The 26,305-nt window shown below is 48.8% G+C and overlaps 11 protein-coding genes across 11 annotated transcripts; 4 read left to right on the top strand and 7 right to left on the bottom strand.

Moving 5' to 3' along the window:
* Nucleotides 1-820: 820 nt before the first annotated feature.
* On the top strand, nucleotides 821-2,508 carry ASPZODRAFT_137320 (hypothetical protein). Its single transcript, XM_022724281.1, has 5 exons — nucleotides 821-1,060; nucleotides 1,128-1,254; nucleotides 1,324-1,447; nucleotides 1,503-1,972; nucleotides 2,034-2,508. Exons 1-5 carry the CDS (start codon nucleotides 893-895, stop codon nucleotides 2,348-2,350), a joined length of 1,206 nt encoding a protein of 401 aa, XP_022576917.1. The 5' UTR covers nucleotides 821-892; the 3' UTR covers nucleotides 2,351-2,508.
* A 1,398-nt stretch (nucleotides 2,509-3,906) lies between these two features.
* Nucleotides 3,907-4,839, bottom strand: ASPZODRAFT_20522 (hypothetical protein; the record flags this gene model as incomplete). Its single annotated transcript, XM_022727610.1, has 4 exons — nucleotides 3,907-4,077; nucleotides 4,146-4,302; nucleotides 4,368-4,475; nucleotides 4,535-4,839. The coding sequence occupies 4 exons, from the start codon at nucleotides 4,837-4,839 to the stop codon at nucleotides 3,907-3,909; spliced, it is 741 nt and encodes a 246-aa protein (XP_022576916.1).
* A 1,374-nt stretch (nucleotides 4,840-6,213) lies between these two features.
* On the top strand, nucleotides 6,214-7,110 carry ASPZODRAFT_36938 (hypothetical protein; the record flags this gene model as incomplete). Its single annotated transcript, XM_022728282.1, has 1 exon — nucleotides 6,214-7,110. A coding segment is annotated over one exon (897 nt), but the record flags the coding sequence as incomplete, so codon positions are not given.
* An 854-nt stretch (nucleotides 7,111-7,964) lies between these two features.
* Nucleotides 7,965-9,187, bottom strand: ASPZODRAFT_137317 (hypothetical protein). Its single transcript, XM_022724280.1, has 2 exons — nucleotides 8,785-9,187; nucleotides 7,965-8,715 (listed from the first exon to the last, which is right to left on the bottom strand). Exons 1-2 carry the CDS (start codon nucleotides 9,134-9,136, stop codon nucleotides 8,084-8,086), a joined length of 984 nt encoding a protein of 327 aa, XP_022576914.1. The 5' UTR covers nucleotides 9,137-9,187; the 3' UTR covers nucleotides 7,965-8,083.
* Nucleotides 9,188-9,963: 776 nt separating this feature from the next.
* ASPZODRAFT_147389 (hypothetical protein) lies at nucleotides 9,964-10,832 on the top strand (the record flags this gene model as incomplete). The annotated part of the gene is made up of 2 exons (XM_022725262.1): nucleotides 9,964-10,601; nucleotides 10,664-10,832. 2 exons carry the CDS (start codon nucleotides 9,964-9,966, stop codon nucleotides 10,830-10,832), a joined length of 807 nt encoding a protein of 268 aa, XP_022576913.1.
* A 521-nt stretch (nucleotides 10,833-11,353) lies between these two features.
* Nucleotides 11,354-13,608, top strand: ASPZODRAFT_137316 (hypothetical protein). Its single transcript, XM_022724279.1, has 3 exons — nucleotides 11,354-12,400; nucleotides 12,450-13,367; nucleotides 13,415-13,608. Exons 1-3 carry the CDS (start codon nucleotides 11,384-11,386, stop codon nucleotides 13,526-13,528), a joined length of 2,049 nt encoding a protein of 682 aa, XP_022576912.1. The 5' UTR covers nucleotides 11,354-11,383; the 3' UTR covers nucleotides 13,529-13,608.
* Nucleotides 13,609-14,231: 623 nt separating this feature from the next.
* On the bottom strand, nucleotides 14,232-15,970 carry ASPZODRAFT_147387 (hypothetical protein; the record flags this gene model as incomplete). Its single annotated transcript, XM_022725261.1, has 4 exons — nucleotides 14,232-14,389; nucleotides 14,467-14,816; nucleotides 14,874-15,538; nucleotides 15,590-15,970. The coding sequence occupies 4 exons, from the start codon at nucleotides 15,968-15,970 to the stop codon at nucleotides 14,232-14,234; spliced, it is 1,554 nt and encodes a 517-aa protein (XP_022576911.1).
* A 1,403-nt stretch (nucleotides 15,971-17,373) lies between these two features.
* Nucleotides 17,374-19,264, bottom strand: ASPZODRAFT_155317 (hypothetical protein; the record flags this gene model as incomplete). The annotated part of the gene is made up of 7 exons (XM_022726198.1): nucleotides 17,374-17,779; nucleotides 17,828-18,099; nucleotides 18,162-18,385; nucleotides 18,436-18,587; nucleotides 18,641-18,832; nucleotides 18,892-19,021; nucleotides 19,081-19,264. 7 exons carry the CDS (start codon nucleotides 19,262-19,264, stop codon nucleotides 17,374-17,376), a joined length of 1,560 nt encoding a protein of 519 aa, XP_022576910.1.
* Nucleotides 19,265-19,618: 354 nt separating this feature from the next.
* On the bottom strand, nucleotides 19,619-21,804 carry ASPZODRAFT_162223 (hypothetical protein; the record flags this gene model as incomplete). Its single annotated transcript, XM_022726565.1, has 6 exons — nucleotides 19,619-19,728; nucleotides 19,757-19,975; nucleotides 20,069-20,370; nucleotides 20,420-20,528; nucleotides 20,578-21,515; nucleotides 21,663-21,804. The coding sequence occupies 6 exons, from the start codon at nucleotides 21,802-21,804 to the stop codon at nucleotides 19,678-19,680; spliced, it is 1,761 nt and encodes a 586-aa protein (XP_022576909.1). The 3' UTR covers nucleotides 19,619-19,677.
* Nucleotides 21,805-22,417: 613 nt separating this feature from the next.
* On the bottom strand, nucleotides 22,418-23,572 carry ASPZODRAFT_20515 (hypothetical protein; the record flags this gene model as incomplete). Its single annotated transcript, XM_022727608.1, has 3 exons — nucleotides 22,418-22,714; nucleotides 22,766-23,489; nucleotides 23,544-23,572. 3 exons carry the CDS (start codon nucleotides 23,570-23,572, stop codon nucleotides 22,418-22,420), a joined length of 1,050 nt encoding a protein of 349 aa, XP_022576908.1.
* Nucleotides 23,573-24,446: 874 nt separating this feature from the next.
* Nucleotides 24,447-25,915, bottom strand: ASPZODRAFT_137313 (hypothetical protein). The gene is made up of 2 exons (XM_022724278.1): nucleotides 25,563-25,915; nucleotides 24,447-25,503 (listed from the first exon to the last, which is right to left on the bottom strand). The coding sequence occupies exons 1-2, from the start codon at nucleotides 25,874-25,876 to the stop codon at nucleotides 24,510-24,512; spliced, it is 1,308 nt and encodes a 435-aa protein (XP_022576907.1). The 5' UTR covers nucleotides 25,877-25,915; the 3' UTR covers nucleotides 24,447-24,509.
* Nucleotides 25,916-26,305: the final 390 nt, after the last annotated feature.

Below are 26,305 nucleotides of genomic sequence, written 5' to 3'. Positions count from 1 at the left end.
TAATGACATCACGGATACCTAGGTAGTTGCTCACTGCGTGAGGGGTTAATAGGCTGGCGTATTATAGCGGAATGGAGACGAACCAGGGAGGGCTAGTAGGTGAAACATAGTTGTCAGGCCGGCCCGGCCCTAAAAACGCCTGACAGGGCTTCTACTACGTATGCATAGAGTAATATAATCAAGGCTTGGTTGGACCAAAGAGTCATATAATTGTGTTGCTCAAGAGAACCAGGTCTACCTATATATACCAATCACACTCTCCTTATCAATAATTATGAAATACATGATTATTAGTCAATTGACTAAGCCGAGGGTTTAATGGTGTAGACTGGCATGAGACTTACTTGCTGGGCAGCAACCAAGTAATTGGGGTTCTATTTATGAGCAGCATATGTGAGAATATGAACCTTGAAATTGCTATCCGATGAGGCATGGATCTGTTAGTAAAAGTCTCGGGAATATTTCCCGGACCCAATGTCTGGCCAACCTAGATATCAGAACAATACCGGCATATCTATCCATTCATGTTATTGGGCATTGAGCCGGAGAGGCGCATGTTGCATGCAGATAAGTATGACGCGCAGGCGTGGTCAGCTGCTGATGAGAAACCCCACCAAATGAGGTGAGAGCACCTCCCTACATACTCCGTATATTGGATGGTTGCACAACAGGGTGAAGATTGCCAAACCTAAAATGACCATTTAAAGGTAATGAAGAGGGGTGGGAGGCATGACTGGATTATAGTACAGCATAGAGCCTGGGATAACAGTATAAAGGGTGGCCTTTCCTGATCCTTTTTTCTGGAATGTTCCCGCCGCCTATAAAGCTGAGCGTCAAGGACGAGAAAGACCTGAATTATATTTATTCTTTTCTAGATAAAACATATTATAAAATGGACTCTTCGAGTGTGCGAGACATCCTGGACAAGACAAGGGCCTTGGTTGAGGAACATCTTTCAACTGGTAGTCTCTCAAGCCGCATTCAAGCCCAAGATCAGGTGCAAAAGTTAGTATGGGCTCTAGAGCAGCCTCGAGATGCGATTATGAAATTGGCCTATGGCGTAAGTCTGATCCAGAGCCTGAAACTCCACTATTCAGATACATGGTTGATGATTATGATGACAAAAGCCGGCTGTCACTATGGCGCTCAAGATAGCCCTTGATCTGAACATATTTTCCGTGTTAGCGCCAGCTACATCGCCAGTGCCCTTGGCCGAGCTTGCAGCCGCAAAGCAGGCAGATCCTCTGCTGGTTGGTGTGTTTTGAGTGAGAGGGACTAGGGCTTTGTTTGGGACTCTCTCTAATGCAATCTCTGCACCCCCAGAGCGAGTCTTGCGAGTCTTGGTCGCCAAGGGGATTGTCAATGAACCTGCCCCTGCTGAATATCTACCCACCGCTGTGGCGAAAGAGTTGACCCAGCGACCGTCGATTGGAGTATTGGAATCCCTGTAAGTGGCTCTACCGATTCAAGAGACCGCAGTTAAAACCACTAATTTACAACAGATTCTGTGAATTCATACCTCTTTTCCGCCAGACACCGGAATTCCTCAAGTTGACAAAGTACAGAAATCCGGAAGATCCACTAGCTACTGCATTACAGTATACGTACAACTTCAACAATATGGACGGCTTTACTTGGTTGTGTGGGAACCCGGATGCTCTACGTCGTTTCAACGGTTTCATGGAAGGACAAAGGACGGATCGTCCTCACTGGGCTGACTGGTTCCCTGTTCGTGAGCGAGTTCTGGACCATCCGGACTTGGGCCCGGAAACACCATTGATTGTTGACATTGGAGCGAACCGAGGCCATGATTTGATCGGTTTCAGACAGAGATTCCCGGATGTTCCGGGCAAATTGATGCTGGAAGATCTTCCAAAAGTGATCGATGAAGTTCGGGATGCACAGGACCTTGAAGCCGCAAAGGTGGAGACTCAAGTATTTGACTTTTTCAATGAGATCCAGCCCATTCATGGTATGTGATTTCCCTGATCATCCCAGAAGCTACTGTTGCTAAAGGGTGTGTGCCCATATAGGGGCCAGAGTATATTATTTCAAGCATATTCTTCATGATTGGTCCGACGAAAAGGCAAGCATTATAATCAAGAACCTCAAGCCTGCCATGAGGCCCGGATTCTCAAAGATCATCATGGAGGAGTACATACTTGCAGATCAGAACGCTGCCTTACTTTCTTGCGTGACTGACATGGCTGTTATGGCGTTTTGCTCAGGCCTGGAGCGGACACGCCGGCGCTGGGATACCCTACTGACAGAAAATGGCCTAAGGGTGATAAAGTACTGGGTACCAGAGGGAGATGGGCTTGGGATCATTGAAGCTGAACTTGCAGAGTAGGATCGAGAAAATCCTATCAACCCGTTAAAAGATGAATATGTTCAACACTAGGAGGAAATCTAAGAAGAGGCTTTAACAGCTAGAATGAGAAGTGTTTAGTCTATATGGAGTCACAATTCCATTAATCTATCTCGAAAATGTTAGAAGGCTTTGCCAGTACCATCTATCATCCTTAGTGTATTGCTCATCATATAATGTATCTTACTTAGCACTCTTCAAGGGGTCAACGAAGCTTCTAGAACACCTCCGCATCGACTATCTTCTATCTTTCTCAGCGACTCATATTCAAGAGATATCAATCCTTGTGTTCAAAAACCCAGGGCTGCAGCCTGTTATGGTGCTGCCGGGCAATTCGACGTACCTCGGTGACAAAGACCAGATTGCGTTTCTTCTGTCTTTGTAACAGTTCTTGCCCAGCATCCACCGAGTCCTAAACTCCTTTAGCCAAGTCGTTTTCAATCATGAAGGATCGGATTCCATATCTTCCAGCATAGCAACGGTTGACAACCCAACGGCCATTCATGGTCATAGTAAATATCTAGATATTTCATCCCCATCACGGCGGATGAGCCTTCCCAGGCTTCAGAGTCATAATAGTCCTTGCTAAATTTGTAGTATACCGTGGCACTTTTTTAGTACTTAAAAATGACCACCATGTCTTTTCTTGGTTTATAAAACAGACTATGAGCATTCAGTGTTTAAATCATATTTTTTATCATCTTGAAATCTAGCCAGGCGCATCATTTATACGCCACCTAAACATCGTGTATTCAAAATGCAAGCTAAAACTACCATCAATAAGGCTTACTATGGTAGGCGAACAAGTTATTATAGACTGGCCCACATCATAAGCTCTACTGATACATCAGCGCAGATAATATATATTTTATAGAAGTATATAGAGGAGTCTAGGGGCAGTACCGTGGTCTTGAGCATATCATAACACTTCTCCTACGACTGCTCTGCTACTGGCAGGCCCTAGGGAGCAAGCAATACAGGTGGGCGACCAGGAGGGCTCTTCCGGCTGCTAGATGTGATCCCGGCAACGGCTTTATATCCAAGATCCGTTTTAATTAAGTGGCCGCCATGCCTTGGTTTCTGTGGACATATATGAAGGCATTATTTATGTATGGGCATTATGCACCTAGGCTGCCGAATGCACTAGACCATTACACTGTCGACTCAAACCCTCTAAACTAATACAATCTGTGGTATCGTAAAACTCCTAACGCATATAAGGGTTCCTTTCTCCACCAAAAAAGCTAGGAGAGGGGTGAAATCCTTAAAGGAATGGTACGTCGGCGATCCGGGGATCCGAGTGAATGGGCTCGGAAAGCCGAAAAAAACCCTAACACAAGCCACACAACTCATACTTTGGCATTAGTTAGTGGAAATATGAAACCTTAAGATACCCAAATTGAATTGAAAGATAAGAAAAGAAAGAAAAGAAAAAACTGTGATGAGACAACTAGATAGTCTAATCAAGCTCTTAATAATATAATATAGTGAGTTATAATAGATGTTACTAAATCTCCAGTTGACTCAACAGACCACCTTTACCAGGCCAGGTCACTGCCGTTGTACTTGTGCTCCCAGCCATTGACCTGGATATTTTTAAACTTGCCATTTGTGCTCTTATCGGCCGCCCGGATGATATTAACCACTGCTGTTGCTCCTTGAGGAACGGTGAGGTCTGCATCCTCTCCGCCCATCTCGGTTTGAAGCCACTATCGCGCGAAAGTGGTTGGTTAGCAGAGGGGAGGCTTATCAAGTGAATAAGGAGGTATAAACTCACGCCCGGGTTGACGGCAAAAAAGATAAAGCCCTCATCTTCATAGGAGAGCGCATACTGGACGGTCAAGGCGTTCAGCGCAGCCTTGCTGATCTTATATGCCGGGCAAGGCGCAAACGCCACGGCACGCGCATTGGTCATGGATCCATAAATGCTTGAGCTAAACCGGGATCAGTCAGTCGGTTTCGTCGTCGAAGAGCTTTTTTGGCCGTAGTTTGGACCTACATGGTGACAATCTTCTTCTCTGTGCTGGTCGCCATCAATGGAAGGAAGGAGCGGATGGTATGGTGGGTTCCCAGTACATTGACAGAGAACTGCCGCATCAAATCATCCCTATCCAGGTGTATGGGTCAATCTCGGGATCTGATGGGGTGTCAGACGGGGGACCTTACATATTCGCTACCTTGCCATCTGTGTCTGAGTGAACGCCCGCACAATTAATTAGAATATCCAATGGGCGCTCCCCGAGGAGCGACTTCACCTCCTGCACTGATGCTATGATACTTGACTCGTCACTGACATCAAGGGACACGAATCCCACGCGGCCCTGGTTGCTGCGGATCAGCTCCTCCAGTTCGGCTGTCCTCCAGCGGGCCCCGGCTATAACTAGCCCATTCTCAGGCACTAGAGCTGCAAATTGCTTGATCAGTTCCAAGCCTAGGCCGCGCGAGCTTCCAGAAACAAGTACAGTAGACATGATGATGGATTTGAGGAGGAAGTTCTCTTTTGGAAAGCGGATGCCGTCAGTCAGTTTAAATACTTTTGATGTGGAACCACACGGGTACAAGACGTCTCCACTCATATCGCCACAACTACAGAGTATAGACGGATATTCGGATCTGTTTACGAGATTGTTGTTTCTTGTCTTTTGCGTGTTATTAGGGCCAAGCCTACTTTTGTATGCTAGAAACTATAAGCAACATCGGTATAATCAAAGATAGAGGAAATTATGGAAGATAGTTCCATACAGACTAAGGATTTTATAAGTATAGATCCCCTAAAATTACTCCTAGCTGTCGCTTGCTTTCTCTGGTACAGTCCTTTTGTCGATAAACATCTCTAGAATGTCAGAGGAATAGCCCCCTTGCCCGTATTATTTAGGTGCAAGTAAAGGAGTGGCTGTAGTTTATAGGATGTGTAGAGGCATTTTATGAATTTAGTGTTATATACCTAGAACACTACTCTTATTAGGGCATATTAGTACGCTGATAGCCATTATAGCCCCTTATAGTGAGACTAGGTATACTATATATAAGCAAGGCAGATACAGCGACACCTCTCTTCAGAGAGATTTTCTGTCATATACTCTAGGTATGAAGGTATTAAGGCACTTAGAAGACTCACATAACTTGAAGCTCTATAAGCTAACTGATCATGACTATAAAGTACTCGGATGATATAGAATTCATTATGTAAATAATATATAATCAATAAATAAATCAACACAGGAGTCAACATAAAGTCAATATAAATAATTACAACTAGTGAACCATATGAGGTTTAGTATTAAACAGGATAAGCCTAGTACAGCGGGAGCTAAACCATATCTAATCCTAGACCCTCAGAAGCTTCCTCTGATTCCATGTTTTGGCTGTCCATACAAATTGTATGAGAGCTCGAAAGACCACATACTTTGGAGGTTTTCCCTGAAACGGGCTGGCCCTGCGGCCTCCCTCTCTTCCTCCTCTCTTCCTCCTCTCTTCCTCCTCTCTTCCTCCTCTCTTTCTCCTCTCTTTCTCCCCTCTTTCCCCTCTCTTTCTCCTCTCTTTCTCCCCTCTTTCCCCTCACTCTCTCCCTCTCTCTCTCCCACACTCTCTCTCACTTATCTCCATCTCTTTTCTCGCGAAGAAAGCCTACTCTATTCGTCCTTGCTCTGCCAACTCTCTGAAGCGCCTCCTTGGACCTTTTCTTCCCTTTTACTACCCAAGCCATGGCTGGCATCTCTTCAGACAGAATGGATCTGGACACTTTGCCCGCCCTCCCTCCGACCGACTCCCCTCGACGTGGAAGGTCGGGTACGATAGTGGCCCTTACACCAGGTGAAGAGAGATTCAACGAGGTTAGCCCTCGCCGGCAGGCTCTCCTCGACAAGTTGAACTCTCTTCTGGGTGGAGAGCCCGTTCCTACTCCATTCTGGGCTGTTCTCATATTTTCGGATATTGCCATGCTCGAGATCCTCGTCGGTGAGGCGGAAAAATCAACCTTTTTCCTGCAATTTACGATGCATGCGTGCGCAGCATTGCCTCTGGTCTGGCAACAGCGGCTACCGCAGCGCCCACGATCCGCAGATTCCGAGTCCTTTGTATCCAGCTCTTCTCACAATTCACTCAACAAGTCTATTCGCGACAAGGTTATTGAACGGGATAATGAACAATGCGTAATTACGAAGAACAACCCAATTGAAGTGGCTCATATATACCCACACTATCTACTTTCTGGCGCCAGAACGAACTTGGCACGCACATTTCCCCCATTCTGGGAGATGCTCAAATACTTCTGGTCAGAGGAAAGAGTCTCGCAGTGGCACAGCCAAGTCTTCCAGGATTCGGAGTCACCAGAGAAACAGTTCGACTCCGTGGGCAACCAGATATGTCTTTCACCTAGTATTCACGCTCTCTGGTCCCTTGGAAGGGTGGCGTTTTGGCCACTAGACTATAACGACGAAAAGACTACTCTAGAAGTTGAGTGGCATTGGCAACCTCCTCCGCCCACCTCAATGGACAAAACTATTGCTGTCAACACAGTACCATCATCAAGTCGGGGATTGAATGAACGAAGCAACCCAAATAGCACGGCTAGCCTCTCCTTCATTGAACAAAACGGCCTTGCAAGACGAATTCAGACGGGGGATCGGTTCATGCTACAAACTACCGATCCCAGAAGGCTGCCCTTGCCTAGCAAAGAACTGCTCGACATGCAATTCGTTCTGAATCGCATTGTCAACATGTCTGGTGCCGGGGACTTTGAGGAGCCTGAAGGATCTGATCCCTCACAAGACTCAGCTCCTGAATTCCAGATCCCAGACTGGTCAGAGGATGTAGCGACCTCGACCATCGACAGCTCCGAGGAGCAGGACCTTTCGAATAACACGTCGGCGTAGCCATCCCCAGTCAAGACCAGAAACATGGCAGACACTAGCACTGAACCTGCAACTATACCAACTGGAGACTCTGTTGTCTGAGTATCCTTTGCCGTATGTTCTGCTATCGAAGGTTTCATCGCCCATTCAATGAGAGACGATCAGTTCCAGAAATAAGGGAAGATCTGGTGATGTGAATGAAGAACCTTATCTTCTTCATGTTCTTTGATTCTTTCTTTGTAGTATTATTAGGATAGTACTATGAGACTATTCTCTAATCAATCTTTCTTTCATTACTTGTTTATCCTCTTCTAGAGGTAAAATATAATGATTTCTAGAGATGGCAGGGTGTACGCAACAGCTGCCTGAGTCACCCAGTATAAGACCGAGGTATCAAGACTATATAACTATTGTCTGTCTCTGGATAACTATCCTTGCTGTCTCGACAACTTCCATCAGGCTCTGGCGATTCCTTGGCAATTCTCACATCGGCCAGATGCCTCGGGATATTGCATCATATTGCTCAATATTGACTCCAGCACGCCGCGGATTTCATCCAGCTCCATGCTCTCAGCAGTAATAGGCGTATCCGCATCGAGATCCTCCACTTTCAATATGATGATCCGGTCGATGAGTCGGTCTCGGGTTGCTGGATGACGCGGGTGAGCCGGAAAGGGCGTTCATTTACAGTCATCAGTCTTGCGGTTCTTGAATAGGGAATCTTTAGGAAAGGTCTGCCAACTGGCTAGTTCAACCATGAGGAAATACTATTCAATTGATGGATGCCTTGAAGGATGCCTTGAGGGATGTTGAGAGAGGGGGGATATTATGAGGTCAGTTTAATACAGTACAATACAGATAATCATCGCCGGACCGCCTCCTCTAACAGCTGCTCGGTATGCTTCCAGACCAGCTCCGGAATCCCTTGCTCGCGATACTGCGTCAGAAGCTTCGGACTTGAGCGCACCTCTCCCTTCCAATTCAGCAGATAGACGCCGCTGCCGGGTTCCCCAGTGGTGCCTGTCGCCACCTCTCCGGCTCCAGCGGGCTGTTGCTTGGCCGGATACCGAGCAGAGGTGAGATGGAACAAATGCCGCTCACCACTCTCCTGCAGACTGACCGAGTGGAACGGCCACATGGCAACGTTGTAGAAGGAGGCAATGGGCGAGGGGAAGCTGTTGTTGTAGATATTCGTCCCGACAAGACCCGGGTAGGCATGCACAAAGCTGACAGAGGGGTACTGTTGGGCTAGATATTCCATGCTCTCGGTGGTCATCGTGATGGAGTGCTTGTAGGCGTTCAGCAGCGAGAACGTATGCTTGAGGTCGAGGTCGTCGGTGTTGATGGGGAACTCGAAGCCGCCGCCATAGACGCTGACGACTCTACTGGGGCTGGAGGATGCAGCGGTGGTCATAAGGGGAAGCAGGTTCTGCACAAAGCGCATGCGCGCGTAATACCGGAGAGAGAAGAGATAGTCGATGCCTTCTGGAGTTTCTGTTGTTTTTTTTTTTTGTATTGTATAAGAAATCCTACTCATGTCAAATAATAGAGTATGGATCATACCATTGCGGCCGCCGAGGGAAATGCCGCCCGGGGTCATAAAGAGGAAGTTGAGATGTGATTCCTGGTCCACGATCTGGCGACAGGCAAGGTCGACATTCCGTACCAGGGAGACATCGGCCTCAATAAAGTGGAATCGGCCTTTGGGGCTCAAGCTGCGCAGTTCGGCGAGGAAAGGCGACGCTCGTTCCTGGCTACGTCCGACGATATACGCGGTTGGGCTGTCGGCGTATCGGGCCAAATGGCGCAAGGTGCTTTGGCCAATGCCGCTGGTGCCGCCGACAAACAATGCGGTGATGTTAGGGAAAGCCCGGAGGCTGGCGTTGGATGCTTGCACAGCCTTAAGCGAGACCATGGTTACGATGGATTGAATTGTCGCGAATAAAAGGAAAAGAAGAAGAAAAAGGTGGGAAGAGGGGGGGATTAGAAGAGATTTTCTTCAGCATAATGCGTCGGCGAAGGATCGATCCTTCCGACATGCAGATCTTCTGATTAGGGATCAAATATTGATTGCTGACAACCCTGAGATCTTCATTGATATAATAGACTATAAGACCAGAGAACAAAGAAAACCACCACATTTAAGCCTATTGATATGGCTATTAGGCATAGTGACTAAAGATATTATAAATATAGATACCCTCATCTTGGGTCTGTAAAATTGTATATATAGTAAAAGGCCTATAATTAGAAATCATATCGCGAATTGTAGTGTCCTACCATTAGGTTCTGGTTTGCCAGGTCATACCCTTGGTTTTATAGATATAGTTATATATCTGTAGAGGGTATGAACTATACAGCTCATTACATATATCTATACTTATATACCTCTGCGTCCAGGCTGGATCAAATTGACTTGAAATAGTCTCTCCTTAAATACGTCACATCAGCTCAGTCAAAGAACTGGATTATCTTTTTATTAAATCACAAGATTAAAGTAGTACAGCCACTTCATATATCACTCTCAGGTAGTTAATATGCTTCATGGGTGATCACAGTGAATCCTTACTTTTGCATCTATATTTTGTTTCTTATATAATGAGAAAGATGAAGAAGTAAGAGAGAGAGGAGAGACAGTAAAGAGTATACTCTCTCTGTCATTCTGACTTCATCAATTTTTTGCTTTCCCACAACACTACATTCTGCTCTCCACCCTTTGAAATCACCCTATTCTATTGTGAAATGCCGCCACTATACGCCGATATCTACCAGAACTGCCACTTCCCCACCGGAAGCTGGTTTAAGAAACGAGAAGACAGCATCGTTGCAGTGGCTGGGCGGAACTTCCGCCTGTTACGTGTCTTCTACGGGTCGTACTCCAAGGAGCGCAACGCATGGAAGGTTCTCTTCGACGGGGTGGAGGTGCACAATGGCGATCTCAACGGGGATGAGATGGTGGTGCTCAGGTTTCGATACCAGCTGCCTCCAATCGATCGCAACACAAGCAAACCCATCGAGCGATCGGACTTTATGCACACGGGTACCCTGCGCAGGGAGTTTGACCGCGAGATCCGATGCATGCAGGCCTGCCATGGATCAGGCCATATGCCCGAATATATTGCGCATGAGGAGCACGCCCAGCGACTCGCTGAAGATCCTTATCCGGACGGAGGGCTGGTCCTTGCTCTCGTCATGACCAAGTTACACGGCCAACACTTGGGGTTCTATGATCCATGGCCCAAGCCGTTGTTTCTCACGCCAGACGACATGCGCAGTATCCGCCAGCAGTGCGTCGATGCCCTCGAATATGCTCGCCAGCGAGGAATGGCACACAACATCGGACCTGACAAGATCATCTTCGATCCAGAGACGAAAACAGTGTGAGCATGTCTGTGCTGCTCCCTATGGGTTGATATCTTCGTTGACATAATCTGCTAAACAGATCCTTATATCCAATGGACCAATTCTGGTTTGAAGAAGACCAGAGGAGCACCATCGGTCTTGATTCTCCCATCACAGAAGAGTCACCCCATTTCTTTCAGTTTAAGAGTAGGCTTCAGGATGAGTGGCCTGATAATGATGTTGAAATTCCTCTCCCAGAGGATTCATAGACTGAATTTTTCTGTAGACTTGAGGACCTATAATATTGAATACTAAATAATGCTATATCACCCAACTAAATATACTACTCCCTTACAATGTAATATACTTGTCAGCTGAGTGGTTAGTTACTACATTACTAGTCTTCTCATCTAAGCCGATAGATAACTAAGAGATGGTATACTGTAATAGTATAGTATTATTTTATACTATGTAGAGACCATTATCAAGACGAATGACATCATAAGGAATTTCTAATTTGCTAGTGAGTTTCTAGTGGCTGGAACCCCTCAATTTTATGCTAATCAATACGAAGTACCCTGTATTAAGTACTCCATAACGTGTGTGTTTATCCCTGATGGAGTAAGGATGTGCAACGCAATGCACGAGAAGGATTCCCAATACAGTTAGGAAATACTCCATACGAAGCCTCCGAGTTGGATGCCTGATATGGTAATGATAGGCTGTGTTTCTATTTCGATGGTTACAAAAAGCCAGCGGGGTCCAAATATCCCCTCCTTGTACAGATTCTAATTCCACACAAACTACCACGACACGGAAAATGCTCAACACACAAGGCCCCATTGGCAAACTGGCGCAAGGCGTCACCTCGGGCATCGGCTTCGTTGCTGAAGCCCACGGATACAGGAAGGCGAAGAAGGCAGCGATAAAACAGCGCGAGGAGGAGGACGACCAACAGCAGAAAGAAAATACAGAAAAGTCACCGTCTCAGTCTCCCAATGCCCGTATACCGAGCCCAGACGAGGAGAACACCGCAGATGCCCGTGTTGACGAGATGGAACGCACCTGGCAGCTCGACGAGGCGCAGGACGTCATCATCGAAGAAACGAAGCCTCGCAAGAGCAAAGAGGGCACCGCAAACCCAGACAAAGTCATCGCCGCGTTTCTCCAGCGCCAGCCTCCTCCATCTACTCCACCAGCGGCCAGACTGGCGCTGCCCGTTGCCATCCCTCAACGCCGGCCGAAAGACAAGACCCGTGGCTTCGTCCGGGCATACGCGCCTGACATGGAGAACGTGGGAATCAGCCCAGACGCCTGGCTCGACTTCATCGACACCTTGTGTGAAGCCAGTCTCGCGAATCCGTGGATCAACGCCCTGAACCTGGTGTCGCTGGCCGCTTCTCCGCTGCCGACGCTCACCTCACAACTGATATCGGCGGCAATCACAATCGCGACGACAGTCGCCATAGAGACACAGGGTCGGTATCGCCAAAACAAAGCTATTGACCGACTCAACGATGAATGGTTCCGTCCCCGCGGCCTGTTCTGCCTTGTCATGACCTGGGATGCGACCTCGTTCAACGACAAGACAAATGCCAGTATCACCACGACCATCCAGAATAATATCGACAGCCAGGGGCGCATGTCACACAAGTTCCAGTCATCGAATGGCGTCACAAACGGCATGGAGTCTCTGCAGACGGCAGACCTCATTTTCCCTGGCCTCGACTTTATCGCCACGGCGACCCAGGACCAGCAGAAGGGCTTCAAGGCGAAATGGAAGCGCGGAATGGGGTTTGTCGATGATTACATGGATCGGAGAGCACAAGCCAAATTCGTGAGCCTCTTTCTTTATTTCTTGTTTTGTCCATGAACTGACCTCTCAGATCGCCGAGAATCCCGATAGCTATCTGAACCAAGGCGCAGCCCCGAAATTCCTCTCCAAATACGCCGATCCCACATATTCCATTATCCCAGGAGGTCAACAGAATGGCAGCACGGGCGGAGGGGTTGGAGGAGGCCTTCTAGGAGGAGGGCGCTCGGGAGGAGGCATCCTTGGTGATCGAGGTTCTGGAGGAGGTATCCTTGGTGGACGAGGATCTGGAGGTCTCCTTGGCGGTCGAGGATCTGGAGGTCTTCTTGGTGATCGAGGGTCTGGAGGTCTCCTTGGTGGTCGAGGATCTGGAGGTCTCCTTGGTGGTCGAGCCTCACAAGGAGGTGCCTACGGAGGACGAGGCTCAGAAGAGGACTATTACAGAGGACGGGGCTCACAAGGAGGTCTCTTCGCAGACCGAGGCTCACAAGGAGGACTCCTGGGACGAGGCTTGGGAGGCCGCGCAGGAGGCGGCGGTCTCTTCGGGCTGGTTGGCCTCGCTTCCCAGTCCATGAGCGGCCAGTCAAGGACCAACAGCACCGGCAGGGCTTCGCCTGCTCCTTATCCCGAGGCAGAACGGTACCAGAGCCATCCATCTGTGCCTGACAACGTCTCTGGTGAAAGAGGGCAGCCATACCAGCAGGGATACCAGCCCTATCAGCAATCAAACCAACAGGGTGACCAACGATATCAACAATATGACCAACGATATGAACAATATGACCAACGATACCCACAGACTGACCCAAGATACCCACAGCAATACGATCAACAGTACCAGCAAGATTCAAGATATTCACACCAATACGATCAGCAAGACCCAAGATACTCGCAGCAATATAATCAACAGTACCAGCAAGACCCAAGATACCAACAGCAGCAGCAGCAGCAGTCCGTTGGGTTAGGTAGCATGAAGAAGCTATTTGCCTCGGTAAGACACCACATTCTATCTACTCGATCACTACTGACTGCGTCCAGAAAGCGCTCTATCTTATGGTTGTCAACATGCCGACGGAGGAAGAAATGGCTCAGGCGAAGAGCTTGGCTGCTGATTGGGATATCCGGAGCCAGCAGGAGGAACTGCATTTGTAATTCATCTTATAAGAATCAACTACAGACTTGAGTATCAACCCTTGATTTCTTGTTGTCCTACATATCTGAGTTATGAGAACAGAACTCAATCATTAGAGTTAGGATTAGTTGAGAATAATGTTCTCAGAATACTCGAACAGTATGATAAAGGGCCTGTTTATATTACTTCTGAAGTAATAATCAAAGGCTAGTTGCTTGAGGATTCTCCTTCTACTATACTATGGAGATAGGATTGATAAATGGATACTAAAGGAGACCACAGGCTATCTCTAAACCCCAATACCAACGCCACCATTCTAAATAGAGTATTATGCTTATTATTCCTTACCCTATCCAACTAGACTATTTAATATTCAGGAGTTGATACTTATACTTGATAGCCATTCATTATGACTGATTATTCAACTAGGAGGCTAGGGTTTGGTTTTATATACTCCGTATACTAAGGCTAGGAGGATACTATATAAAACCAACTAATATGTACATATAGATATACATCAGTGAATAGTATTTCTCATTCAGTTTCCCTTTGACTCAAGTTGGATTGATGAAATAAGTAACTAAATATAATAAGAACATGGCATTGCTCCATCCTAAGTGATCCATCTATCGCCATCCAACCACCTGCTTAGCGACATATCCCAGCCCAATAAAGACCAAGGGGAACGGGATGAACCTCAGTAAAGAGAGATTCCGCGCCAGATCAACTATCCCAGTATAAAGCAGCCAAGACAAAGTGAAGAGGACTGCCAGGCTGTAGATCTGGATCCGTCGAGGGAAATCCGGCAGGAATCGCTTCATCATCAGATCGCACACCAGGGTCCATACATAGACCATGCGCCGCGAGGGTGGCATCTCGGACTGCACGAACAAGTCCATTTCGCTGGGCGATCGAGTGCCCCTCAGCCAAGAGAGTCCATGCCACGGCAAGCCCGCACCAATCGGTCTGTTGGCCTTTTTGGAGGGTTTACGAGGGCGCAAAAGTCGGGTGAACAATTCTGGGTCTGATACCCACAGATTGCACGCTTCAGGATCGGCCGGAGTGCCACCTGTAGTCATCTCCAACGCCAGTCCCTCGGCGATGGAGGGAGAATGAACGATGCGCGTAAAGAAGCCCGGATCCAGCGGCTCAAGCTCAAGAACACGGAGATTCTCATCTTCCGTAGTTGAACGCATAATGATCGTCTTATTGGATATTCCGCGGGAGGGCAGGTAGCACAGTTCCAGTGCGTCAGGGAAAGCCTTGACGCGATGGGAGAGATATTCCCGGAAAAAGGTCTCATGGGTTCTTATGGCCAGTCAGCTTAGGGCATGATGCGACTCGATAGGAGAGAATAGGGCATACTTCTCGATCCGGCTTGCTGGGTGAGGAAGACTCCCCCTGCGAATGACGGGTCTGTCAGTCATGCTCATCAGACCTGTGTAACGGATCCGGAGAGCATGATAGAGGATCTGTAGTTTAGCCAGAGTCACCGGAAGGCTCCATCGCAACAGGAACGAGGCAAGAGTCAAGGCAGACACGCGCATTGGGTCTACCGGGGCCTCACAGCAGGTCATCCGGGCTGCCAGGCGGGCATCACCTTCCGGGCTGATGCTTGTCAGGTTGGAGAAGGAGACTCGATCACTCCATGCAGTGTCTTTGATCGGATCCATCACTCGAACGGCCATGCTGCCCTCTACCTTTTCATAGGGGGTGGTGAAGAGGTGCTTCTGCCAAGATCCCTTGTAGAAGGTGAATCTTGAAGCCGAGGTCACAGACTCGACAGACTGAACAGCATCCAGCATGTCTCCCGCTGTGTGTTGAGGATAAGACACCTGCTTCCCATAGCCTTCGACGTGGAAGAAGAAGTTTCGTTTCTCTCCATAGAAGCTATTGACTTCCATGATCACTGCATCCAGCTCACCTTCTGCCGAGTATAGATACCACCAGCTCAAGGGATTGTGGAACCACCACAGCCACCGCGGAGTCGTCAGTAGATATGCGTACGGCCACCGCGAGGGATCGAGGTTCTATCAGTCAGAGTGTATCCTGAAAGACCAGATACATATATGCATACATACCAGATCACGTAAGAAGCAGTGCAGTTTCTCTTCGAGGCTAAGATGCCCATCGCCCCGACCAAGATATCGTCCGGATTCAATGTGGAACCAGCTCTTCTTCCAAGACTTGTCTGTGATGGACAAGACGTTGCCTATGTGGCCGCAAAGACCAACAGGCACACCCACCAGGAGCATGTGATGGTGGAATTGATCCCGCACAGGCTTGACGCGGTTATGCGCGAGAACGACAGGGAAGAATAGCGGTCTCCCCATAACAGTTGTTTTTGTGTCGAGCTGGGAGACCAGCTGTCGTGAAGGATAGACAGCATATATCAGCATGATGATGAGAACTAGCAGGGAGAGGCCAATGGCCAAGAAGACTGCTTCTGCCACCATGTACATGATTACAAGATGAGCGATTTTTTCTTCCTTTTTACTGTGTACTATGAATACTTTTGCTCACAATGGGCCTTATATAGATAAGATATGTTTCTTGAGCTGCCTAAAATTTACCAGCATTTATAAATTTTAGGCCTAATATGATATCACATTCTATTTGCATGATGTAATATCCAATGCATAGACCCTGTTTTCTTGTAGGGTAAGGATTCTATTGATTTATTTTACTTCTCTGCAATGCAAGTAATCACTTTTGACCATGTCGGATATTTTCGGAATGAAACGTCCCCGTGTCAGATTGGCAACCCACCCTATATCGATATGCAGAGTGACTCGGTTGTCCTGTCATCACTTGCTGTTTTATCCCACTAATATGTTGCAATCCCTACCTAGAACTATTCCAGGCATAGAATTTATGCTTGTTCTCCAAGGAATGGAATGTGTTGCAAAGATAGCTAGACCATAGCCATTCAATTAGATCCTACTTTAATATACTCCAGTAAGAGGACTAATATCAACAGATGTATATTTCCTCCCTTCAGGCTACGCTACATATAGATGACCTCAGAATGAGAACTGGTATGAGGCAATTAAACCCCAAACAAGGAAAAGTATTCCATCAGATCAACTAATCAACCCCCGGTCTTATTGTCGGGATCCTTGACAGGATGTCTAGAGCTATCATGTCCATTTCCGGGCCGTGCCGTACCGCACATGTGTCATGCGCACCCCACCCTGACCTGATATGCAACCTGATCATAAGTTATAGTATAAAGACCTCTATTGCATAAAGGAAAGGCATGGAACTAGATAGAAATTATATCCTGGTGTTCTAATTAGATGAAATGCCTACAGATAAGTGTGAACTAACTATAATGAATACCTAATTACATTTATCTGCTGATCTATTAAGATCTGCGGCCTTGCCCATATTCATAATATATCCCTAGTTTATAACTAATAATAATGATATATATTTTACTATTATATAAACTAGCAATGTGTAGTACTGCATATAACCATATTTGGCTCCATACAGGAAAATCCCTGTCCTTTGAGCTGAAGTCAAGATACCCACAATTGTGTATCATATGAGATCCAATTTCCCAATTCCTCATCATCATAGATAGGTCTCCTGGCTATACTTGAGTATTACTTTGAGTCATGGTGTCACTGGAATACTATAGTAAGTTCTATTCAACATCCCTATCACTAATACAGCTGTTAGGGCTAACTCTTTAACCTAAGAGAATACTAGATTTATTAAGTATTTAATATGAGTTATAGTAATCAAGCACATCAAAAAATAGCAACCATGAACCCATAAAGCCATTGTCCCAAGTTATTGCATCTATAGTTTAAAAACAGTCAAATAGAGGGCCAAGAGCACATCAGCTCGCACTGGCTTACTCTAACCCGACAATCCGCTGTAGCTCTTCAGAGTCCCCCCGTCCGAACGGATGCTCTTTCTCAAACTCGCGAAGAATCCGTTCATGGTCCGCGCTGCGCGGAGTGAACACAGCCGCATACGGAGCCGGATGGCTGAGAATGCCCGGCATGAAGTCGACTGCGGGCTCGATCTCGCGCCCTTGTTCATCCCGGGCTTTATAGATGTTGAACAGCGCCAGCGTGTGCGCGATCATTAAGAAGATCGACGTCTCGGCGATTTGTCGGCCTGGACACACCCTTCGTCCGAAGCCAAAACTCACCTCGGCCGGGTCGAGGGACGGGTGGGAGTCGTTTTCGGATAGAAAACGCTCAGGTCGGAACTCGCGGGGATTGCGATATATTTCTTCATCGTTGTTGAAAGCCCTGCCGGAGATATTAGAGACGATAGCACGCGGATAAGTGCAGACATACCAGATGTTCGGGATGAGGATCGCGTTCTTCGGAATCAATAACCCATCGACAAGATCGTCAGCATCAGTCCGGTGCGGGAGGCCCAGAGGCGTCATTGTGTGCCATCGAAGGCACTCCTGGACGAGGGCGTTGACATATGGCAGTCGGTCTCGGTCAGCGGTTGTGGGTAGAACAGGTGTGCCCAACACGGCGTCGAGCTCTGCCTGCGCGGTACGCTGGACGTCGGGGAAGACCATCATAGCCAGGAAGAATGCTTCCAGCACACCGACCGACTACAGAGCTGTTTAGAAAGGGAATCTGATGTAGGTCAAGTACGGAAGAAGAGAATGAATACCGTATCAGATCCTCCTCCGTACAGTCCCAGCGCAGCCCATTTGACGATCTTGTCATCCTCGCCCTGGCTGAGAAGCGTCGAGACAAAACACGGTCGATCTTCATCGCTCATCTTGCATTTGGCAAAAGCAAAGGGGTCCTCGACGAATCGCGTCACGGTGGCCAAGTACCTGCGGGCGACATGCTGGAATCCCGCCCTGGGCATCCAAGACGGGAGATATTTCACTTTTTCTGTTAAATCATGGATGGTTTCCTCCTCGCAGGGTCCAACTAACAAGCAGGAATCACATCGACCAGCCACGCCCCAGGCACGACCGCATCCGCAAACTCTTTCATTGCCTGGTCGGCGAGCCGGACCAGGGGGTCTTCGCCGAATGGCTCAATATGGTAGCCGTAGATGATATTCAGAATGAATGCACCGGCAGCGCTGTGCGTAGGTTAATGATGTATAGAAGTGTCAATGAAATGATCAAAACCCACGTCCGGTTATGGGCGGCAAAGTCTTCCGGCGTCTGCAGCACACGACACGCGAACCGACGGGCTTCTAATTCCAACAGCCGGTCGAATCGAGACGTTGACTCGCGCGTTCCCAGGACTCGAGTCATGGCGCGGCGGTAGCGGCGCAGCAGAGGGCCGTTATCTTGACTCGAAGGCACGTTTCCCCATCCCGTGCTGATCGTACCAAGTCAGTATGGAGGGTTATCCGTATTATTAAGCCATGGGAACCGTACAGTTCAGTGAAATTGAGATGCGGCCGGGATGAATGCTTTGCAGCGTTTTTATCGAGGATCTGCACGGCCAGGGCGCGGTCGTTGATGAGGATGAGCGTCTGGCCGAGCACGGTGACGGAACTGATCGGGCCTGTCGCTTAGTACAGAGTATTGTTTCCATCATAAATGGAATATGAGGACTCAACCTACCGTATAGACTCTTGTGTTTCAGCCAGTGATGCCATTCCTGGACGCCGGACGGGGGAAGATCAAACAGATTCCCGATCACGGGCATTCCACGGGGGCCGGGGGGGAGATTCCGGCGGGGGAATGCCCGGCGCAATATCACCACTAGGATGATGAGAGGGATGAGAATGATCAGAGCAGAGAGCATTTTAATAGAACTGACTTGATATCAGGAAGACGAATTGGAGAGAAGTGATGTTGAAAGTCTAGGTTGTATAAGGTGGGGTAAGCTGCTTTAGTAGTATAATAACCATCTAATCAAGAAACATTCATTTATGATTGTATTAGAAATGGAAATTATTTGGCAGTATATTTTACCTATTTCTAGAGAAAAGGGTTATCACTAGATTAAATATGCCCGGATCTTAATAACTATAGCTATAGGAATGCTTATATTTAGGTTACTTATATTAATGATTAACTATTTACATTCCTTCTGTTAGTCATGAATGATATTAGGTAGCTAGTTACTATTGGAATATCAATCTAGATGCCTTGGCGCCTTGGGTATGCTTAATATACTCTTAATCAATATGAACAGTACAACATGGTTTCCTGTGGCTACCACCCCCAGACCAACGCATCCGGCTCAACTGCCCTGCCAAGAAAAGCCTCCAATAGCCCGAGAAGATCCCGGCACAAGCAATAGCCTTTTGTATTCCTGCCACGTCTCACCCCGCCATGGGTCCTCCGCGAAACAAGTGCGGTATAGATCCTGGGCGATGGCAGCGCAGCAGACGTACGCGTAATACCCTGCATCGTACCCGCTGACCAGATGGCCGAAGTTGACAAAATCAAAGCCATCACGACAGGTGGAGAAATCTATTCCTAGTTTTTCCTGGGCATCATACCATGTTTTCTGTAGATTGTGAGGTCAAAATGTGCAGTGGCCCTGGAGATTATTTGATAAGCTCAAGTATAAGAGAAGACAAGACAGTTAAGTATATGAGACCCACAGAATGGAAGAGTAGTATAATGCCTTTCCTTGACAGGCACACAGAAGGGCATTCATCTGCTGATCCGGAATGGATCGCGGGGGATCTGGCTGTCTGGGATGCAAGGCCCGCCAGCGAGATGATAGAATATTATCTAGATAAGTATAGTGACAGCTTATCTTCTGCAGAACGTCTGCTCGCCAGCACCAGTTTTCAAGCATCATGCCGGGGATCTCGCCGAAATCAATGGGGAGCAGGGTTCCATGGAAACGAGCGTATTGCGTGTGAGAAAGCAGATTGTGAATTGCGTGGCCCATTTCTATTAAATAGTTAGTAAGGTCAAACAGGTGACAGGGTGGTGAATATACCATGGAACAGACTGGTCGTTTCATGGTGGTGAAGCAGGATGACTTCTTTCGCTGGGAATGTAGCCATCAATAGGATAGATGGAGGCTGTCTCTTACCATGAGAGTATCCCTGATAATGACTGCTTAGATTTTATAACCATGATTTCCATAATCCTTACCAGCTCCATGATCACACACTGCTCCCCCCTATACTTCTTCTCCCGCCAGACAAGATTAAGATAAAGATTGCCTAGAAAGACATCTCCATCCCATACAGTGAACACCCGCACACTCTCGTGCCAGATCAAGGGGAATGTTAATCCCTCCACAGAGTCAAAACGGAGATTCAGCATCGTGGCGAAGATATCAAGCATTGCCGTTGCTGTCTGTTGCAAGGGGAAATACTCTGCGATGGCCTCCTGGTCGCAATGAAACGATGTTTCTAGCTGTCGTTGATAATACAGCCGATCCCATGGGGGAAGCGTGTCATCCTGGCACTCCTGATCCTTGTCCATCCTTCTCATCTCTTTTAATGCATTGACTTCCCTCTGGGCGTATGGGCGTATTATATCCTGCAATCGTGCCAAGAAAGTAGCAACTTGATCTGCATCCTGTATCATCCGCTCCTCTAGCCGAAAGGCCGCATGGTCTGAATATCCCAGCAGATGGGCCATTGCCTCACGCCGTGAGACGATCTCCTGCAGAATGGGCACATTTTCGGGCAGCTTCACGCCATGAGCCCGCCACATATTTTCGCGGGCGACGGGAGATGTGGCGTGTGTTAGGATGGCTCTATAACCCCCATTCGCAAAGGGGATGAATATCCTGCTGTCTTCTCCTGATCCAGCCAACTCGGCAGATTCCTTCCATTCCTTCAGTTCTCTCTCTGGAACCCCCTCTACCTCTTCCGGTGTCAGCCAGACTCCCCTGCTCTCCTGCATCAGATTCTGGCGGAATGCCTTTTCAAGATCGGAAGTCACTGTCTGTTCTCTGCGGAGTGCATCACGCTCTTCCGTCGAGAGCTGTCCATGTCCAGCTCGTGTGTAAGCTCGCAGTTCTTTTTCCAGCCACAGAATGGATTCCTTCCCGTATTGATCGATGTTTTGGTTTTTATAAACTGCCCAAAGTATATCAAAAAAATCCTCTCGGGAATTCCATGCACTCTCCGCCTCGGCTAGGAGTGGTCGACCTCGATGCAGGGGTAGACGACATTGTTAAAGGAGGCGGTTGTCACCGACACGCTCTCGACGATCTCCTCGCGCACGGCATTGTACCGGTCGACGATGCGCTGCATGGTGGGGAGGACCTCCTCGGCCGTGGGAATAGGTCTCATTTGAATAACGGAAGAAGAATAGCTGGTAGAGTATGGAAAGGGTAGAGAGAGTCATAAGGAGTCTGTCATACATTCCCAACCCCTCATCTGTCATCAATTTTTAGCGCTTCAGCACTGGTACGGCGGACTACAGGGTACATTTTATGGCTCTGAGTATCACTAACTAAATCTAGTCTGTTAATACTGGTCTTAGGTATACTTTATCCAGTTGAGAGCATGCTGTTCCTCATACTAAATAAGATAGTTGAGTGAAAGAGAAGTAAGGCCCTTATTTATATATCATATATATAGAAATAAGTTGAAGTCTCATAGATTAAACTAGTTCTTGAGTAAGTCCTTTCTTTATAGCCTTAGTCTAAGGATTATATAACCCCTAGGTTAGCCTATACTTCTATGTTCCTGCCAACCATTCTGCCTCTGCTGTAACATTTCCCTAATAAAAGAATAATCTTAAAGCCTTTACTTTATCATTTAGATCATAGAATGTTTAGTATTAGAATATAGCAAGAATACCATGCACTGAGGTATCTATAGAACAATTATTAATACTTTATAAATAGATGAAGACCCTTTAAATAGCAATATATACTACTATTAACTTGATATTTTCAGGTTTATTCTGCAGTACTGATCAACATGTACTTGCTTATTATGCAGATGGCAAAAGAAACACGCTTTATATCTTATTACGACAGTCGAGCAGGACGAACAGGAGTCGAAGTGGCCGGGATCTGGTCCATAAACTCGGCAACCAAATTGGCCACTTCGTGAGCGATGCCGAAGCTGAAGACATAACCCCCCGCGTGCTGGCCATAGGCATGGATGACCTTCTGCGACCCGAGCAGCTCCTTTTCCACGCGCACGCCGCCCTTGTCGCGGGCCCGCATGGGATAGAAGCCCGTATGGTCGCTGACGAGGTCGTAATCCTGGGCGTCTGGCGAGGTAAACACTTCCGGCTGCTCCTGGTGGGCACGACGGAAGATCTGGATATGTTAGTCTGCTGTACAACACAACCATTCGTCGAGTGGACATACCAAGTCCCGACCATCTTCGGTGACCGATACATCATCGGAGCCATACTCAATGATGCCGCCGATATAGACGGTGCCGTCCAAGCGAGAAAACTGGGTGGAATAGTAGTCCCGGCCACGGTGGATGTGTAGGCCTTGATACGTGGGGTGCTTGATGATGGCGGACTGCAGACGCACCGGCAGCATGGCCGAGTCCTGCACGTCCAGGAGGGTTTTGGAGCCATAGCCCGAGGCGTTGATAAGGATGTCGTGGCCCATACCCTGCAGCTGGGCGAGCGAGGTGACTTTGAGCCGTTGGAAGCGCACGCCCTGGGCCTGCAGCCGGGCCGCCATCCAGGGCAGAAAGACCGTCGGGGTGATGACCACGGAGGAGTATCTCATGCCGTACAGGGCGCCCTGGGGCAGCTCGCCGGGCCCCAGGAAGCGAAAGTCGGGCACCTTGTACTGGTACCACACGTCGGCCTTGCAGCCCATGTCCATGATCTCGGTGACGGTCGTGCGGCGCACGCTCGACGCCGGGTCGGTCTCGGCCAGCGCCCACAGGCCGGCAAAGGCGCGCAGCTGCATCGCCTGCTCGCGCGGGCTGGATTCGTGCACTCCGACCCAGATGGCGGCGGCCCAGGGACTGGCCCATTCCTTGCTCGGGGCGTCGCCGGGCAGGTGGGCGCCGACAATGGTGATCTCCGAGTCCTTGGGCAGGCAGCTGGCAATGGTCATGCCGGTGACTCTGCCATCATCAGCAATTGGAATCGCAATGGCACTATTGGCTGCAAACCCTCACCCGGCGCCGAGAATTGTTACTTTGACCATGTTGATTGTGGTTGAGTGGGGAATAGAGTAACTGGGTGCACTTAGACTGTATGTAGTAGCTCTTATAACCTCATTAGCCGTGGCTGGCAGATAACACAGGGCCGCATTTTGACCTGATCGGGAAGCTTATCCACAGTCTAGACAATAAGCCACGCACTCTCTATTGATTGCCTTGGGAGATAAAGGATTCACTTTATGGGGCTAGAATATCCCGTGACTACTCGCATCTGTGCTAATTAGGGAAGGCAGCTGTTTTGGCCCCTGACTAGCGCATACGGTATGCTCATAGGTTTGGTATTACCATACAATGTATTTCCATCATATCATTATATAACAGTGCAATATATAGTGCACTGTATATAAGTACAGAAGCTCGACGGGCTCAATGCTGCATTTCCTGACCTCAAGGGTCGTTGGCAGCTCCGGGAAGGAGATGAATCAAAGGTACCTATCCCAACCCTATCCCAATCCCATCTTAACCCTCACCCTAACCCTAACCCTAACCCTAAACCCTAACTCTATTTCTAACCTATTCACAACATGAACTCAGCTAACTACGATAACAGGTTTACACCTTCCCACCGCCAAAGGAGCCCTGGTAGGCACTGCGGGAGCTGCATGGGTGTACCGCATGGTGACTGGTATCTTTGCCCACCTGGTACAAGAGTCCGGCGACCCGAGACACATACACCGGCGCAGGCGATCCAGCGTGGCGGCGACGACAATAGCTTCCCGTACACAATGCCTTTCTGTGCGCAGAGCCTAGCGCGGATAATAGATAGATAGAAGGTTAGTAATTGTCTACCTTTTATCTATCTTATTTCTCCTACTTATATGATAAAGCTGCAGAAGAAGGTTTAGAAGCTGCTGGGATCAACTCGGCGTTTATAGCAGACTATAGCTACATACAACTATAGCTACAAGATAGTGAATTTGATTAAACTCGCAGATTGACATGAACGGCCTTGATGTTGCTGTACGCCGCCAGTCCCGCCTCGCCCAGCTCGCGCCCAATCCCCGACTGCTTGACCCCCCCAAAGGGCACGCGGTAGTCGGAGTCATTGCTGGAGTTGATCCAGACCATGCCGGACTGGATGGCACGCGCCATGCGATGGGCCTTGGAGAGGTGGCTGGTGAACAGGGCAGCGCCGAGCCCGTACTCGGTTCCGTTGGCGAGGCGGAGGGCCTCTTCGTCCGACGTGAAGCGGACGAGGACGACAAACGGGCCAAAGACCTCCTCGCGGTAGATGCGCATCTCCTCCGTCACCTCGGTGAAGACGGTCGGTTGGATGAAGTAGCCGCTGCTCATGAAGGGCTCCCCGCCACACACCAGCCGGGCGCCCTCTTGCTTGCCGATCTGGACGTACGCGAGCACCCGGTCGTACTGGGCCTGCGAGACTTGAGGACCCTGCGTGGTTCCCGGAACAAAGGGATCGCCCAGCCGCGAGACGGTAGGGATGTAGGCGACAAACCGGTCGAGAAAGGCGTCGAAGAGGCTGTCGTGCACCAGGATGCGCGAGGTCGCCGTGCAGATCTGGCCCTGGTTGGCCATGATCCCCTTGTGCGCCCAGTAGACGGCGTTGTCGAGGTCTGCGTCGGCAAAGACCAGCAGCGGGCTCTTGCCGCCTGTCTCGAGGGTGATTGTCTTGAGCGTCTGGCTGGCCATCTTCATGATCTCGCGGCCGGTTGCTGTGCTCCCTGTAAAGGCCACCTTATCGACATCTGGGTGCTGGATGAGCGCGGCGCCAGCCTCCCTCCCGTGCCCGTTGATAATGTTGATTACGCCTGGAGGGAATCCAGCCTCTTTGATGAGGTTGGCGAAGACCAGGATCGACAGGGGGGTCGATTCCGCGGCCTTGAGCACGACGGTGTTTCCACACGCCAGCGCAGGGCCCAATTTCCACGCAGCCATCGCCAGGGGGTAATTCCATCTAGAAATTAGCAAATCGAAGCAGTAGAGAAGAGTTAGGATAGGGTTGGGTAGGCGTACGGAATGATCTGCCCACAGACTCCCACCGGCTCCCTCAAGGTATAGGCAAACTTGGCCGGACTGGTCTCAATTGTCTGGCCATGGATCTTGTCTGCAAAGCCGGCGTAGTACTTGAGCGTGCCAACGACCTCGTCGACGTCTCCCTGGGCGCTGGAGAAGGCTTTCCCGTTGTCCCATGTCTCGACGGTGGCCAACAGGTGGCTGTGCTGCTCTGCCAGCGCCGACAGCTTGAACATGAGATCCCCGCGGGCTGTCGAGCTCAAGTCTCGCCACGCCGGGTTGTTGAAGGCTGCGCGCGCGGCCTTGACAGCCATGTCGACGTCTGCCGAGGAGGCGGCATGGACGGCGGTGATTTCAGCTGCGTTTCTAAAGGTGTCAGAAATGCAAGCGGAAAGGGTAGAAAACCGCCGTACGTGGGATTGATGGAGACGATCCGTTCTGCAGACGAGGAGGACACCCATTCATTATTGATCCAGAGTCCGATGGGCTGGGAATAGGTCAGCCCGTTGGGGGCAGTCAACTGGACAAACAGGTCAGACATTGACATGGCTAATGCGGTATGGAGAGAATGCAGGGTGAGGTGTCTCGACCTTAAGACATTGAAGTAGCCGATATCGCAATTCACAATGATTCATAGATATGGTCTCATGATAGCTTACTCAAGAAGTCAATAAAAGACTTACTCAAAAAGTCATGAATGCGAGGTTGTACGGAGCATCAACCGTATGGTATCGGAATACGGC

The sequence above is a fragment of the Penicilliopsis zonata genome (genome assembly GCF_001890105.1).
Source record: "Penicilliopsis zonata CBS 506.65 unplaced genomic scaffold ASPZOscaffold_29, whole genome shotgun sequence".
In the NCBI taxonomy this organism is placed as follows: Eukaryota; Fungi; Ascomycota; class Eurotiomycetes; order Eurotiales; family Aspergillaceae; genus Penicilliopsis; species Penicilliopsis zonata.
This window is presented reverse-complemented; position numbering and strand designations above follow the sequence as displayed.

Coding starts and splice junctions, on each gene's coding strand:
- ASPZODRAFT_137317 (XM_022724280.1), bottom strand. CDS start 9,136: ATGGTCTCGCTTAAGGCTGTGCAAGCATCCAACGCCAGCCTCCGGGCT. Junction 8,716..8,784: donor TTCCCTCGGCGGCCGCAATG/GTATGATCCATA, acceptor AAAAAACAACAG/AAACTCCAGAAGGCATCGAC.
- ASPZODRAFT_137316 (XM_022724279.1), top strand. CDS start 11,384: ATGCTCAACACACAAGGCCCCATTGGCAAACTGGCGCAAGGCGTCACC. Junction 12,401..12,449: donor GGAGAGCACAAGCCAAATTC/GTGAGCCTCTTT, acceptor CTGACCTCTCAG/ATCGCCGAGAATCCCGATAG. Junction 13,368..13,414: donor TGAAGAAGCTATTTGCCTCG/GTAAGACACCAC, acceptor GACTGCGTCCAG/AAAGCGCTCTATCTTATGGT.
- ASPZODRAFT_137313 (XM_022724278.1), bottom strand. CDS start 25,876: ATGGCTGTCAAGGCCGCGCGCGCAGCCTTCAACAACCCGGCGTGGCGA. Junction 25,504..25,562: donor GTCTGTGGGCAGATCATTCC/GTACGCCTACCC, acceptor GCTAATTTCTAG/ATGGAATTACCCCCTGGCGA.
- ASPZODRAFT_137320 (XM_022724281.1), top strand. CDS start 893: ATGGACTCTTCGAGTGTGCGAGACATCCTGGACAAGACAAGGGCCTTG. Junction 1,255..1,323: donor GGCAGATCCTCTGCTGGTTG/GTGTGTTTTGAG, acceptor CTGCACCCCCAG/AGCGAGTCTTGCGAGTCTTG. Junction 1,973..2,033: donor TGAGATCCAGCCCATTCATG/GTATGTGATTTC, acceptor GTGCCCATATAG/GGGCCAGAGTATATTATTTC.